The 16,717-nt window shown below is 34.7% G+C and overlaps 2 protein-coding genes across 4 annotated transcripts in view; both read left to right on the top strand.

Moving 5' to 3' along the window:
• The window catches only part of Syn2 (Syntrophin-like 2), a 94,348-nt gene that overhangs the window by 1,763 nt on the left and 75,868 nt on the right, over positions 1-16,717 (top strand). Inside the window, exons 2-3 of one of the 3 annotated variants that reach the window (XM_036363440.2) lie at positions 14,771-14,967; positions 15,672-15,950. The gene's annotated coding sequence lies outside the window, so the exon portion shown is untranslated. Of the gene's footprint in view, positions 1-14,770; positions 15,147-15,347; positions 15,508-15,671; positions 15,951-16,717 lie in introns of those variants that run through there. The other 2 variants (XM_036363438.2, XM_070108260.1) reach the window with 2 other exon arrangements.
• LOC106620340 (uncharacterized) lies at positions 2,211-4,073 on the top strand. Its single transcript, XM_070108483.1, has one exon. It carries the CDS (start codon positions 2,211-2,213, stop codon positions 4,065-4,067), a length of 1,857 nt encoding a protein of 618 aa, XP_069964584.1. The 3' UTR covers positions 4,068-4,073.

Here is a 16,717-nt window from a genome sequence, read left to right as displayed (position 1 = left end):
TTCACTAAATTGCAGCATGTTGATTGCATAGAATTTGCCACAGCCTTCAGCCGCTGGCCGAGTTGCATCCATAATAAGGCAACAAAGTGACACTTTCATCTTGCAAGTGCACAATAAACGCTGATACGCTTATTTATTGCATTATTTCTTTACTTTTAATCAGCAACTAGTCAAAGGCTGGCATTACAATAGCCAAAGGATCTACTAGTGTTTCCTGTTGTGTTATATTTTTTCTTTTAAATTGTGCTTTTATGCATTCCTTTTGTTATATTGAAAACCATTCTCCGAGTTACCAAATACATAAATTCAACTGGAGCAAATTTATAAAAAAAAAATAAGATTTTTAATGAAAAATACTCTAAGTACTACTAAGATTTTCAAAGCGGTTAATTAGAGATCGACAGGAACTATGTGAGTTTTTGCTTTTATTCAATGATACCGCTAAGATTTAGATTGAACTAACGTATCATAGAGATTATATTTTATTATAGACACCATCATTCAATGAGCCTGCTACGAAAGCGGTCTAAAGCTGAGTGAAAATCGCCAATTGTTCGACTTTAGAATCAATTACTATTTATCGACATATACCCGTTAACTTTAAATATGTCTTCATTTCGGAAATAATCGTTTCTTTGCTTTTCAAAGATGAATGAGCATAATTTTAAATCAAACTGGTTACAACGAAACCAATCTCTGACGAATAAGGTTGAACATGTTAGAATAAAAAAAATTATCTCGGATGGTTCAACACAAGCTAATAAGCTTAAAGCCGATTTAAATCAAAGAGGTTTTAAATTTGGTTTTATAGAAAGATAATTTTTTTTCTCAGAAGATAGTTGCCATTGATGATACACCAATTATAGTATTCTGACTAATTTTTGGGAAAATGTTTGTACTATATTAACAGTTATACATGCTTCAAAAAAAGCCTAAGCCTCGTTAATTACCCATTCAACGCAGCCAAATAACTTCTCTTCCGAAGTAATTTTCACAACTTTTCGATTACCTAAACCTTTTTCGGATACCTAAATATTCATGAACGATAAATCTAATACGTTTCTTTGATATCTTTTGATATCTTCAGAGAGTAGTTTGTTTCCCAACTCCATTTTGTGGTCACTTTATTAGTCTTTTGTCCGTAAGCCCCTCGTTAGGCGACCACTGAGTTCATTATTTTCAGTGTTCATATGACCTGTATTGAATTTAGTAACTCACGAATGGTTGCTTCGTCTGTCCGTCAATCATCAAAATATTCTTCATTAACATGCGAAATTTTATCATATTTTTCAAAAATTCTTAAACTTACGACCCTCGAAATGAGATATATCATGAAATAATTATTTTATACAAATATATGAAGAGAAATAATACAGAAAGCTATTAAATCGGTTCATATTCTTCCCACACCACTTATAATGAGTTGTTTTAAGTGCGTCCGATGGATTAAAAAGAATATAACTGGAACAAGTAAAGAATGGCTAATTTTAGGTGCAACCGAACATTTTATACCCTCGCAGCTTGTGAAGATCAAAGCTGGGGAAAAATATTTTCGAATTTCCATAATACATCTCACAGGTTGACTTGAACAATTTTGGATCATAAGGTGGCACACCTCAAAGGCACTGTTCGTGCAAAGTTTTATCCGGACACATTTATTGGAAATTGATTTGTATACTGGAAAGTGAAAGCATCAGATAGAGTTTAAAATTGTGTTTCATGGGAAGTAGGCTTACTGTCCAAAACAATAGTTAGGTTAGGTTAGGTTAGGTTAGGAGGTCAGTCCTAAGAAGGAAATCACAATTACCAAAGAGAACAAACCGACTGATCAAAATCAAGTTATTTTAAGGTCTCTTTGATATGTGTGAAGGGTATTATAACTTTAATGCAACCGTAGTTAAAGTTTTTATTTTTTACATACTGAAATACACAAATATTCAGGCCCATTTATACTCGTAAAAGTCTATATATAAAATTTTTTTAACAGTAATCATTATTTCTGAATACCTGAACGTTATTTTTGCACAGAAAACATGAAAAGGGACTTGCCAAACAACGAAAACAACAACACAAAATATTTCTTTAACTAATTTAAATGCAATATTTGCACGCAATATGCCAAAGCATGTGTCAAATGTCCACTTAAATTGGTTTAATGGAGTCGAAACAGTTTAGTTAAACAGTTAAATAGTGCGGTTGCAACGTCCAGCATGCTAAGTGGACAGCTTACGAAGTGTTTATTGTGTATTATAACAGTATTGACCATCAGAAAGCCTTTTGTCATAGCGGATTTGCTCTTCGATAGCATAGATGTCAATAAAAACTCTACTAAAGCCTTGTTAAAATTGCTCGAAATCGTGCGGGAAGAACAAGATTATAATACCGTTGCAATTTGCAAGACACGAGCACAAGATTGTAATTTTGAACAACTTCTACCAGAGCTAACACTACCTGTGGTGCTCATCAATAAACGTCTGAAATATAAATACAAATCAACATTTTCAAAAGAATTTGTCATTCTGCTATGCCTGGAGCATGAAAATGTAACCGCCGCATTTGAGGAACTGAGAGTGTTTCATGACTTAAAGCAAACGCGTATTATAGCTTATGTTCCACATGCTTCAAATTTGGATATAATACAAAAAATATGCTTAAGCGCCATGACTAAAAATATTTACAATGTCTTAATAATAAAAACTGATTTTGCTGAGAGCCACAAGTTTTACACCTGCAATAAGTTTCCGCTTGATGCGCCACGCTATAAAGAGAAGACCCTAGAAGCGGCTGAGAGTGCAATCTTTGAGCATCAGTTTCGCGATATGTATGGCACGAAGATGCTGACTTACCCCGATCAGCTGGAGCCACGCACAATGCTTTACTTCAAAGCGGATGGCAAAGTGGAGATGGAGGGATACATCGGTAGATTGCTGAGAATATTTGCAGCCAAACGGAATGCAACGCTGGCCATTGAACATCCTTTTGTAGTGGGTAAAACCACGTACTATGGTGAATTATTGGAGTTGGCGCGTAACAACACTGTCGATGTAGCTGCGGGTTTGACATTCCTTCAGTCTTTAGAAGACCTAGAGGTGATGTCATATCCAGTGCAAAACTTGGATTATTGTTATATGGTGCCGTTGCCCGAAACGGTGCCAATTAATGAGCTATTTGTTGGCATTGTGCGTTTACCAACACTCTTTTATATCTTCGTTTTTACTGTAATTTTCGCCGCTTTACTTACACACCTTAATCAGCGCATGAAAATCAATTTTATTAATCTCTTTTTGAATGATAAAAGTATACGCGGTATTTTGGGACAATCATTTGTGCCGGCAGTCCGACCAAATCTAAAAGTGAAACTTATCATATTCTTACTGTGCTATATGAGCATCATCATTAATACAACATATCAGGCTTATCTGCAATCTTATCTAACGCAACCGCCTCTGCAGCCAATGTATCGCACTTACAATGACATAGAAGCTGCTGGTCTCAAGGTATTATTTCCTGCCAAGGAAAAACATATGGTAGATAGGAACAGCAGCGCCATGGAGCACCTTAACCTATTTGAAAACGTTGAAGACTACAACATGTGGTTGAAGTATCGTTCTTCGATGAACACGAAGTATGTGTATCCCGTATCGAATGCTCGTTGGGAAGTTTTCGAGTTTCAACAAAGTCTCTTCCATCGCCCGATATATTATTTTAATACTGATCTTTGTTTCTTTAAAAATTCCATAATTTCTTTGCCGACGCGCCCGGATCTGCCATATCGTGATTTACTAGATGACTTCATATTACGTCTAGATTCTTCGGGTATTATGAAAGAGTGGATATCGTTGAATTTCTTTGTTTTGGCTAGATTGAAGTTGGTTGTATTCGAGGATTTAAGTAAGCCATTGGATTCTGGGAGACCTTTAGTTTTAGATGATTTCTTCTGGATACGCATACAATACTTTGGCAGCTTGACTTTGGGACTAACCGCTTTTGCTGGAGAATTATTACATTACCGTTGGAAGTATCGGAAATGTGTGAGGCAGTCGACTAAGTTCAATTTTTGTAATTAACCTCAAAAACTTGTTTCGGAAAAAATGCAATTTTTAACAAAGTTTTTGTAGATATATCATCTGTAAACTTCTGGTGTTCGTAACTTCAAAATAAATATTATATGATGTGTAACTGTTATGGTGCTAAAACCAAAACCCTACCCTCTTCTATGATTTCAAAAGGCATAAAAAGCAATATGTTAGATCTACAAAAAACTAAACTTCTTCTTTCTTCTTGATTAATATTAGTCGGCGAAAGGTTTTTCTGTAATGTACGTTTTTCGTTATTTTGGAGCTAAACGGTAGGTATCCATCCGCATAGCATATCTTATGCAAGGTTGTCGCACATCTTATTGTTGACCAATTCACGTCTTCTCGTTTTCTACGGCATTAATTCAATCAGCAGTTGGACGTTCTTTTAAAAGATTGTAGCGATCGATTTAATAGCTACATGGTAATTAATTGAGATACCGTTTCTTGTGTATTTAGCAATCCAAATCTGTCCGATCATATGCCGGAGATGATCTTATTTCAAACTAAGACAGTCCATCACTTTATAATAAGGTTACTACTGTCAACTCCATCTTCAATGGATCTTCAGGAATGGGTAGCAAACTTGCTAGAAAGTGTATTCGAGGAGTTTGTTATGTAGAATATATCTTGCGAAGTCATGTTCTAATAGTTTTCTCTTCCTGGATTAAACTGTAATGTTCTGACTGAAATTCACCCTTAGTGGGATAGTGATAAGACCCTAATTACTTTGAATGAAATTAGGTAATACCTAAACCAAATATGTAATTTTGTTTCATTATTGAGGTTACCTTTTAAAAAAATATCCACCTCTTGCTATCAGCTTTATATTGAAGCCTTAGAGGGTTAAGCCAGTCTAGATCCCAATTAAAATAATACAAATTTCTTTCTTTCAATCGTATAAAAGAATTTGATATTGGTATTCTGTCAATCTTCGAAATCAACTTTTTTGGGAAAGCGTCGACTGTTGACGGTGATACTAGTGCATTCTGAAACGAAATAAAATGAGAAAAAACGTTAGCCTCGGTTGCACCGAACCTTTAATATACTTCACAAATATATGAACAATTTCTTCGGAGACTGTACCGTTGTTGGACAGTAATCCATGCCAATATTCGTCAAGATTTCTTGTCAAATAAAAAAGTTTTCCATATAAATATTGAATTATGATCGATCAGCTTGTATCACAGCTATATGCTAAATACTTGTAGGTCTGATATCGGCTAACAAATGAGCAGCTTCTTAAGGAAAAAAGGACGTGTGCACAATTTCAGATCGATATCTCAAAAGCTGAAAGACTGGTTCGTATATATATGGGGAAACGGGTGGACAGATAGACGGGCATGGTTAAATCAACTCAGTTCAGCAATCATGTTTATATGTATACTTTATAAGGTCTTCAATGTTTTCTTCCGGGTGTTACAAACTTCGTGGCAAACTTGATATACTCTATTCAGGGATAAAAACGGGATCTTAATCTGCATAAGATATGCTATTAAAGTACGTACGTTTTTAAATAGGAATTTACAAAAATAACAAAACAATCATACGAGGCTTAATATTATTATAGAGCTACAGTTAACATTTTAATTGGATACGTGCCTCCCAAAGCCTCTTAGTATCGCCGTCGCCCAATATCAGGGATTTGAATTGAATAATTTTTCGGATCTGAAACTGTTCATTCATGAAAATCATAGACACCTTAAAATTCCACTTCTAAGAGACGTTATGTTAAACATCAAGTAAGTTGGTCAACGCGCAATGATTGATTGACGTTGATTCGGTTCCATGATTGTGGCAACAAGAAACCGTAAATGTATCTCAGAAACCCCATGACACACTCATAATTAAATGGGTTAATAGCGGTTACAGTTATTTTCTAAAAATTGTTTAAGCATTATAAATTTTTATTGCATGTAAACTTAGTAACTTGTATATTTCTTGATCATGCAAGTACCGTTAGAAGAACAAAGCTATACAACCATGCTATCGAGTACACATTTTTCGAGAATATCGAATATGAACAAGTTCTAATTTGAACGAATGTAATGTAATAATATACATTTGAGTTTTGCATATTCCATATGCGACATTTCGCGGTAATTTTCGCATGCGTGAAAATGGTATACATTTTAATCTACTGTGAAAATGCGTGTAATTTTGCGCCCGTCACGAATTGCTAAACTGCCAACAACAACAAAAACAAACAGACACAATTATAAGTGCTGCACGTTGCATATTGCATGCAGCTATGTGTTGCCTGCTGCTGTGCAAATGAAATGTGGTCAACGGCAGAAGTGCCAGCGGCCGACGGCCGGCAAATGTGAGTGCAACGCAAAGCGGCAACAAAAACTGTAATGGTAGCAGTAATAGTAATAACAACAATGTCGTTAAGAGTGCACAAATAGGCAGTGCAAAAACAGTCATTGTCAACAATTTTAATTTTCATCGCGAAATGATTCTGTGTGTGAATGGAGAGGATCAAAATGGGTTCACACACACATGAACTCGTATGAATGCTAGGGCACACGCAAACTGATATTTCTCTATTTATATGAGCTACATACTTGGTAATGTTACCGGTTTACGTCGGTTGAAACATATGGTTGGGCTATTCGGGTGCACACCGGTGACCGCATAATAATGGCGATGATGCATGCAAATGCCTTAATATATGATTTTCGAATGCATATGTGAGTATTAATCATATTAACAGTAATTCAGAGAAACTATAATAAACTAAACTGATGAAAAATTTAACGATTTGAGTTTTTCAGAAAAAACTACTGGGTTGAGTTAATTGAGGTTACGACTTCATAAAATCCGCCATGTAGTATGAAATCATCTTTATAAATATAACATAGAAGCTTCAATCAAGCATTCTATCTAACCTACTACCATGAAACTGAGACGGTCTTACTCTTATACGCAATTGACGCGTATGCTTTAAATCCATATAATTGAGTTTAGTAACCAAGCAGTTAGAAAAAGCATTAAAATCGAAAATATTAAATCTAGTCAAAACATCCTTTTCTTACGACATTACTTAACGTTATTTTTATAATTGCTCCACCATATCATGCAGAGTCATGGCGCCGATGTGTTGAAGGAATGTTCCAAAGAGAGATCTACTTAGAATCATGATTTTAGGGGACCTTAAATCAACAACAAGGCTGTTCAGCGAAATAAAACTCAGCGACTGCGTATATTTGAACTTGTCGTCCGTATGTCTGAAGAGTCTCCAAACCTTTCTGGAGAATGGCTTCTTTAGTATTTCGAACCAAGCGAACTTGTTGTATTGCGACGGACAATCTAAACTGATATATATAATTAAATCCTAGGACCAAACAGAAACTTTTAACGTCTCTATAACGGCAATTGTAGAGTGGCCTTAAGAACTAATCACACACGTCACTGAAAGATTGTTTATCCTTCCGCCAAAGAGCGTTTACATCTTGCTCGGTGTTATGATCTTTCGTAGTCCTTATCCTAACATGTTCACCGCAGCCTTTTTTACTTTGTTTATGGATTCAGTAATCAGAAATTAATCCAGATTTCCTAGTCCAATAGTGGAGCTGCTATCTTTTTTCTCGCTGTAAATAACAGGCATCTCATGATTAAACATTGAGACCACTATTTGGGATTGCGTAAGTCTGAAGAACTAAGAACTCCGAGGACTGTAATTCGTCTAAACTTAGACTGCTTTCAATCGCTAAAAATAAGGCTCTTCTATTTCCACTAAGGGCTTAAATACTTGACTTTTTATGGGAATGATCGCTACCCATCTACCTCTGATGTCACTATTCCGCATAATATAAGTAAATATTTTACGCACAATTAACAAAATCACTGTAGCTACACTTATATACGAGTAGAAAGCTGTATACCTTTCAACAATTAAAAGGCTTTGCCACCATATTTGCCGCTGATTATGCGCCTATATGCCAATTTATGTTTTGACTGTTTTTATGACGATGACGTCAGTCAGTCGTCGACCATATTCGTTCGAGCTAAAACGCAGCCCAGCTTCAAAACCGATGAGGGCATGAAATTTCAATGGCGTGACACACACATTCGCATCATTCATTCAAATGCAATCATTTGTTGTTGTTGAAAAAATAAGTTTGTGGTTTTATTGCTTGTCGTGACGTGTTTTTTTAATTATAATTTATTAAAAGTTGATGACAATTTCACACAATTTGAGAAAATTAGTTAATTTTTAAAACGCATGTATTTTCAAGTGGCAATTTCAACACGAATGCCAGTTGCAAACGAAACGAACGGCAAGCTCAGTGTTCAACTGGCTGCCGGAAACAAATGTGTAGTGGCAACAATTAGTGTTGCAATGAAGCTTGTTTTTGCATTTCACTCATTTTGATGAAGCAAGAATTATTACGACGTGTATATTATAGCGGTAATTGTCAATTGCATAACACATTCATAATTGCTTTTAGTTTTTTGGTAATACATTTTATTACGGCTGCTATTGTTTAGAGCCATAGGGGTTAGAATAAATGCTAACAAACGGCAGAATGCTTATAAATAAATAAATGTAATTAGCAAAATAATAATTTTGAAATAATTAGTTTTATTGGCGCGAAATCACCTTAATTTAAACACTATTATTTACCTTTTCAATAGCGCTTATTCTATGATGGTACCTTTGTGAGCAGAGTAGAGTTATTTCTGTTGGGAGCTCCTTGATTAAAAAAAAATTATTCATATCAGATCAGCTAATCTAAATCCTAACAATGTTGAAGCATTGGCCGCACTTTCTTTTTGATAATTCTCATTTGTAGAGTATTCTCTGCGTTTGTAATTATATTATAATGGGAATTTGTTCGTTAGATACGGGCGTCCCAAACTGGTATTGTTTTCAAATCTTATCAACTAAGTTTGATAATGCTAAAGATTAGCAAAGATTATAGAGTACAGAAGTTATGATATTGGTACAATTAGAGACAATTTGGTTATGGAGAGATATGCAAGTTCTCTTTTTGTATATCATATTATATCCTCCCAACTACTTAACTCTATGGTAGAGTGACATTATTTAAATCTTTACTGCCAACTCAAGTCAACATTTTCATTATATGGTTATCCGTTCGTAGAGCTATAAATGACATTGATATAGCTAAAACCTTAGCCTTGGCGAGAGCATCTCTTATTGAATCCGAAGCGGTGGATATGCGACGTGTGATAGAAATAGTCAGAAGGGGACTTTGCTTTTAGTTTGAGTTACTATCTTAAAAGATATGAGTCTATATACACTTTTGGGGTTCTTGGGCATAAAATCTAAACATCACTCAAACCAAATAATAACGAATTTGTTTAATAAATTTGGTTTCATTGTGTTTATTTTCTCTCCATTTTCACATCACTCACTTCATTAGTAAATAACTTTCTGCTGAGATTTCTTAAAGTGCCTCGTCAGCAAAATAAGTTTGCAGCAAAAAAAAAAACAACATCAAAAATCAACAACAACACAAGCCAAAAATTATGCGCAGCAAAGGTAAATTAATTTCCACTAAACGTTAATTAAAGTGTGAATACGTCGGCCTACGCCCTCCTGAGCTTATCATGGTGTTAATTAAAAGTTTTTGCTAAGAAAATAACGCATTACGCAACACAAATCCAATACGTAAATAAGAACAATAAAAAATAATAACAAGGCGCAGGTAGTGAATTAATGAGAAATTGAATGAATAAGCGGGAAATACGCTAAAGAACAAGAACAACAATAATAAGTCGTTGAAACAACACAAAAACCGCAAACTGAGAATTAAGAAAAGCCGAACTACGCAAACGGAAGTAGGCGGTAATAGGCAGCACATACACACAGCCGCACTTGCGTGAAAAAACAAACGCAACGGATGTGAAGTTAATTAATGTGATCTCGTAAGATTTTCGGCAGCATTAGCGCGCTTACAAGTGTGTATTTTGGCTAGAAGTTGTGAGGTGTGAGGGTGGCAAAGATTTACAATTATTTACTTTACACATTACGGCAGCGGAATGCGAAAATAATTAAAAGCTGAGCCATAGTGTGAGTTTTAATGGAAGCAGCCTATGTTGGGGATGAGTGAAATCGATTCGAGTTGCTGCGTTAATGAAATGTTGGTTTCTGCCGCGATTGATAGCCGCACGCGTAAGTGCATAGGTGAATAGCTGTATATGGATGCGGCCTAAATGTATACATTAGATAATGGAAATGTTTTTTTTTTTTACTAACCGAGGCAACCAATTTCTCAAGACACATACTTACACCGTTAACTAATGAGCCCATTTCAGGCATGGAAGATTTAAATATCCTCAATGGACGCCAAATATCCTCATCCCTAGATAATATAGTTGCTTGACGAACTTTTTCAACTCAATTTCCGCCACTGCTCGCTCCAAAATTGCTAGTACTCTGTATATCTTATGCCAAACACCTAAAACTATGCTATTAGGTGAAATGAAGAAAGTTTCTTTTTCACAGCGAAAACTATGGTATTAGGTGAAAAAATTGCAGTCATTCAAAGGGAACCACAAACATTTTTCTTTCTGGCCTTTTGGTAATCTACAAATGCACTGCGAACACCTTCATTTATCTTTATTTGCGTACGAAAAGTTGGCAGTGCGTGGGGGCTGAGGCGCGTGTGTTGAGCTGTTATTTATGTTGGAAAGTTGTTTGTGGCGTATGCACATGGAAAATAAGCGAAAACCTGCTAAATTATAGATAAGGTTGGGTATAATGTTGTCTATAGAACCTAGTGAGCTCGTGCAAAGTTGTGGAGGGTATGAACGCTATGTGACTAATAAATTTTCTAATGCCGACATTCGATTTGCGGTTGTTGCAGCTTTATATATTATATTATATAATAAATTCCCCTACCTCTTTGCCTGTCATTTATTTAATTTTATATTATTAACCTTTTTATTACCAAAACGTAGCATATCTCTTGGCGTAAGCATAATTTTTGGAATACAAAAAACCTTCTTTATTTATTTTACAAAAAAAATATTTTCATATTCATGCAATTATTGAAATGCTGCTTCTTCTCTCATACCTAAATTTTCCAAAACATCTGTGAGGGGTTTTTTTTTATTTTTATAATCATACTTAAAAACATAATTATATTTATCAACTAACTTACTTACTCAACACATAAAAAAGTTTTGTTTAACAAGAATTTTTGTTGCAAATTTTCACAAACAACTAAAATCAAAGAATCGAAAAGGCAAATGCCTATCCTACAGGCTAAAGTGAAATTATGACTACTGTGCATATTTTGTGCTGCTGAAAATTTTAGCAGAATAAAAGTTTTCCGCGTTATTGCGCCTACCAACGGTTATGCGCCTAAAAGCACATAATGATAACGGCGCATTACAGTACAAGATTCTTGTTGACTTAAAAAGAATTATTGACTTTGAAATCAATGCGATTTGTAGGCGAAAAATTTGTTGTTGTATATCAATTGCCATTGGTTTAGCTTACTCGATTTGAAATTATTGTAATATTTGTTTACTGCAGCTAAAAGTATGCAAAATATTTTGTATTCCGCTGATGGCGAAAAATTAATATTTTATATGGGCGAATAAAGGAGAGTAATGTCAAGTAAAATAATGCTCAAAGGTTGGAAATAGATGACAGTTTTTCGTTGATTAAGTGAGTTATTAGAATTCTTTGGTAAGTTGATCAAAAGCAACTCTATGCAATGTTTACAGACTAAAATAAAAAATATTTACTAAATATGACCTAAATTTTAGATTTAAAAACCTACTGTAAAAAAGTTTAATTAAGCTTTCATCGTTTTATCGATACTGTATACTTTCTGGCTATTATCCTGATTAGTCAAGTTAATTGGTCATTAAGACTTTTTTTACTAATTATTTTATATATAAGAAACTCTCAAAATTTCAGAAATTTATTATGTTTAATTAAGTATTTGCAACACAATCACGCAATATATTATTGTTGCTTTGAAATAGATGGTAAACAAGCCCCCTCCGAAGGGCGGGTTCCGCCACAGACAAACCTTGAATGAATGGCGAATTAAAGAACCTTCGACGGAACTCTCACAGAACCTTGAATAAGGCTATGCGATTAAATAGTGACAAATGTTGGGATGCACACCAGACCAAACTCAGTAAAACTTAACTCGTGGCTTATATTCTGTGGGCAAGTGTATTTATCGAAAGACCACGTGTGGACCTAACTAATGGTTGACAGCCAAGGTTGCAGGGTTTTCAACATGGAGGAGATGCGAGACATTTCCAACCTCTCATACTGCCCAGCCAGAATGACGGTCTTATTGGTTACATATCTCGTAGTTATCATAGATAGAAAATTGAGTTGAAGAAAACACATTAAGAGTAGGGCTTCTAATGCTCTTCGTATCTGAAACTTGTGCAGAAGAGTCACAAAATATGGTTTACCCCATATAGTCTGTTGGCTCTACACAAATATCATCCGCCCTATACTAATATACGGTGCGGTGGTGTGGTGGATGGCATTATCTAAAAAGTGCCGCATTAATCCGAGGAACAGGTGCAATGGGCCAGCTTTCTGTGGATTACGGGCGCAATGAAAACCAGATCAATAAAGGCTATGGAAGTTATACTCGATATCTGGGCAATACATATTCAAATGAAGTATGCTGCAATGCTTACCGCCAGTCGGCTCATGATTTTGGACCATATTAGCCAGACGTCACTACGGGGATAGTATCATAATCGACCTTGTTAATGAACTCTGGCTAAATTGGCAATGCGAGTGAGACAGGGAATTAATGAGGAATTAAACACAATGTTTTCATTCTCCAGTAGAGAAAAGCGGACCAATGGTTCTGTGAACGACAATTCAAACGTTAAGATCTACATATCCACCAACGGATGAAAGGGTGAAAAATTAACAGGAGCGGGCTTTTTCTCTAGTCATTTATACGCCGAAGGTAGCTTCAAACTAAATGACTACAATTAAATTACCTCTCTAGCTTCTATTAGTTTCATAGAGTAAATGAACACTACTCGAAATATTCGTATAAGAACGGGGAGCCATCTGTGGGTACCCAAACGAAACAATCATTCGGTACTTATCATGGCTGCAGAAAATCTAAAACGGAAAAGCTCAATTGCGACACTTTGAAAGTTACTAGTTAAGCTGACGGTATAAGTTTAGCGTAAACTTCTCTTTGCGGAACTTTTAAGGAATTGAACTTAGCGGTAAATATAAGCCAAAGCTTTCTGGTATTGGAAAGCTTGATTGTGTGCTTTTTAGCGCAAATTTATCACACTGGCTTAATTTCATTTCTTAGATATGCACCATTTCAAAAAAATTATTGACTGATATTATGCTTCTTCATTCCATAAATGATATTAAGTCTTTGATAAATCCCGTTATGTTAAAGGAAGCTGTGTTTAAGGTGAATTTTATCAACATTATTTTCTGAATCAAATACGTTAGCTTCGAGGTTGTTGACCGCACTTAGGCATCAAAAGGATTATTCAACTTCCCAATAAATTACTTGTTATTTAATAATCTCCAGACTTCTCCTAAATTGAAATTGCATGTAAATCAAGAAATGGACATTGTAGAAAAAATCACATCATTAAAACGATTTAAAATTTGAGACTACAAAGTATAATACTCTACTACAAGTATAACACTTCGTCATAATGTTGTTTTTTACACTTCTTTTTATCGATTCTATCTGAACCGGATTTTAAACAAAACACCAATCTAGCGAGTTATTTTAATACAAATACTTATTATTGCTTTCAGACTAGGTTTTTTACCTTCATTTGTCATCGTTCAGATTTTCGGAATGTTAGTTTCCTCGTTAATTTTTTAAATATATTGGAATTTCGGTAGCCATGAACTGCTGGGGCAGAATTCATTAATTTAGCTTTAGTGGCCTACTGATTTTTCCTCTACATCCATATGATTAAATTTCGCGAAAGATTAATACTGGTGTAGTTTTATTTGATCCCAAACACTAATTATAAGCTGAAGAACTTGCCCGATTGAAACACCATATAAACTCTTCTCCCGCTGTTAATTCTTACCCCTTGGTTAATATCTCCAATTGTGCTATATGTGACCTAATCTTTGGCTCAAGGTTCTCTACCTGCAGAGGAAAGGATATGTATGTCGATCACATATCCAGACATATCACCATCATTATAAACAGAAGTGTGTTAGTTGTCATGAATGTTAAAAAATTGGGGAAAAATTCATATATATATATTTTTTCAATAAATAAGTTATATATATTTAATTTTTTCATATCTTATAGAAAAAATATAATCATCTCATTTTCAAGTTATTATTGTTTACGTTTAAAAAATACGTAAATTTTCACAAATATCTTAATTTTCTAATACTTAGAATAGTTAAAAATTTCGTAACACGTAGGGTTTTTAGTGTTGTAGTCAAGGAGTGAAGGGGTCAAACCACCACCATTTACTAAAATGACCAAAATAGCTGTACGTGATAGAAAATTTGTGAACTCTACGAATTTGAGGACATCTCAGGACACCTCCAATACACCCACAAACCTCTTAGCATATCAGTCGCAAATTTTTACTCAGAGTTGTTGAGTGGAGTTTTAAATATATTTTACTATAATCTTTCCTCATTTAATCCACTCATTTTTTATTCAACTATTTTTAATTCTTTTCTACTCTCTCATTTTTCTACTTTCTATATTTAGCTACACTGTGGTAACACCACGATACTTCGCTCACAGATGGTTGCTGTGTTAGCCCAACTGGTCGTCCCCAGCAAACATGTCGTGAATTGCGCGAGAGAATGTTGTGCGAGGCCAAGACAGCGCGTGAAAATATTCTACTGTTGCAGTTGTTGGAAGTAAAAAGTTCCAAAGGAAACAAGCAAATATTTGCAAAATTTGTGAGTTAAAGTGTATTAAACTTCAATGAAATGAAGGCATATCTTATAATTTCAAAAAAGCAGTGCATAAAACGAGTGTTAATTAGCAGGAATGCTGTGTGAATTCCGAGATTATGTTATTACGACAAGGAATCGAATAAAATGTGACCCAATTTGTTGTGTGTGCATGTGTAGTGAAGGTAAGAGGAAATGATAGTGGAAATAGAAATTAAAGTGGAAGTTAGTGCAAATTTCAAAAAAAAGAGCAAACGAAAGTTTTTAAGAATTGATTGCGAATATAAAAAAAGTAAAATTAAAAAAAATAAATAAATAACTTACAAAAACATAAAGTGTTAAGCGATAAATTAAACATAATAAAATAAAATATTTTTTCACATTCAATTTACCAAGCTTGCAACAAAGCACAACATTTAAAAGTAAAAAATCCTCAGCAAAAATGTTAGTATAGGTCCATGAAATATGTATATGTGTGCGCCCATGTGTTTTCGCGTTCAGTTAAGCAAAACAAGCGGCAAATATAACATGCAAAACCGCCTAAAAGTGAGCTAAAAATGCGATATGTATATTGTGTTCATGTGTGTGTGTGTTTGAATTTGCCAATTTTCATGTGTTACTCCTCATTCTTCACCATTTCCTTTCAGTTTTATTTTTATCACATAATTTTTGCCAAATATTTCAAAACAATATCCTTACCATTCTGACAGCTGATTGTGCGAGCGCAGCAACCACAACAACAATAACAACGTAGCGAATGAACATAGAAAACATAAAAGATAATTGAGAGAGTAACCGCTATAGTAGCGTGAGTGTAAATTTACCCAAGAGCGCTATCAAAGTAACACGAGCGTACTCGTCGAGTGGGTTGTGCCACTGACAGCCAGCAATAACAGAAACACACGACAACAAAACACCGTATATTTTCAATAGCAGCCTAGCCTCTGACGGCTGTATTATTTCGCGTCCTTCATTTATTTACGCCAGTGGTAAGTACAAATAAAGATGTACATATATTTCGGCTCAGTTTTACATTCTCTGGTTTCGCCTATTTATGGGCGTCCGCCAGAAGTGTGCGTAGCAATTTCGCATATTCTTTAAATCATAAAAATTATGCAAAATATTTGGGTGTATGTAAGAGTAAGTGCGTGGTGAAAATATTTTTGAAATGGGTATGCGTGGTCTATTGCCAGTAGTATTTCTCTCAGCATCTTTTCATAGACGTGTAAATTATGATTACATTAATTTGAGAAATTAATTACAATTTTTCATAAAGTTTATTCATAACAAGTAAGAAAAGGCTTAGTTCCTATATAACGGAACATTTTATACTCTTAGAACTTACAGAATCAAAGCCGGCTAAATACTGTCAGGTGTTGGCAAAGCTTTATATTAAAAAAATGTAGCGAAAAGGTGCAATCATTGTTCGACGAAATGGTGAATGGATTACAATCAAATTTGGTATCGTATTATATAAACTTATTTTGAAAGTCATATACTCACTTAATTTTTATACTCTCGCAACCTATTGCATATATACAGAGTATAATAGTTTTGTTCACCTAACGGTTGTTTGTATCACCTAAAACTAATCGAGTTAGATATAGGGTTATATATATATAAATGATCAGGATGAAGAGACGAGTTGAAATCCGGGTGACTGTCTGTCCGTCCGTCCGTCCGTGCAAGCTCTAACTTGAGTAAAAATTGAGATATCTTTATGAAACTTGGTAGACATGTTTCTTGGTACCGTGAG

The sequence above is a fragment of the Bactrocera oleae genome, chromosome 4 (assembly GCF_042242935.1).
Source record: "Bactrocera oleae isolate idBacOlea1 chromosome 4, idBacOlea1, whole genome shotgun sequence".
Taxonomy (NCBI): domain Eukaryota; kingdom Metazoa; phylum Arthropoda; class Insecta; order Diptera; family Tephritidae; genus Bactrocera; species Bactrocera oleae.
The sequence above is the reverse complement of the archived record's forward strand: the minus strand, read 5'-3'. Positions and strand labels throughout refer to the sequence as shown.

Coding starts and splice junctions, on each gene's coding strand:
- LOC106620340 (XM_070108483.1), top strand. CDS start 2,211: ATGCTAAGTGGACAGCTTACGAAGTGTTTATTGTGTATTATAACAGTA.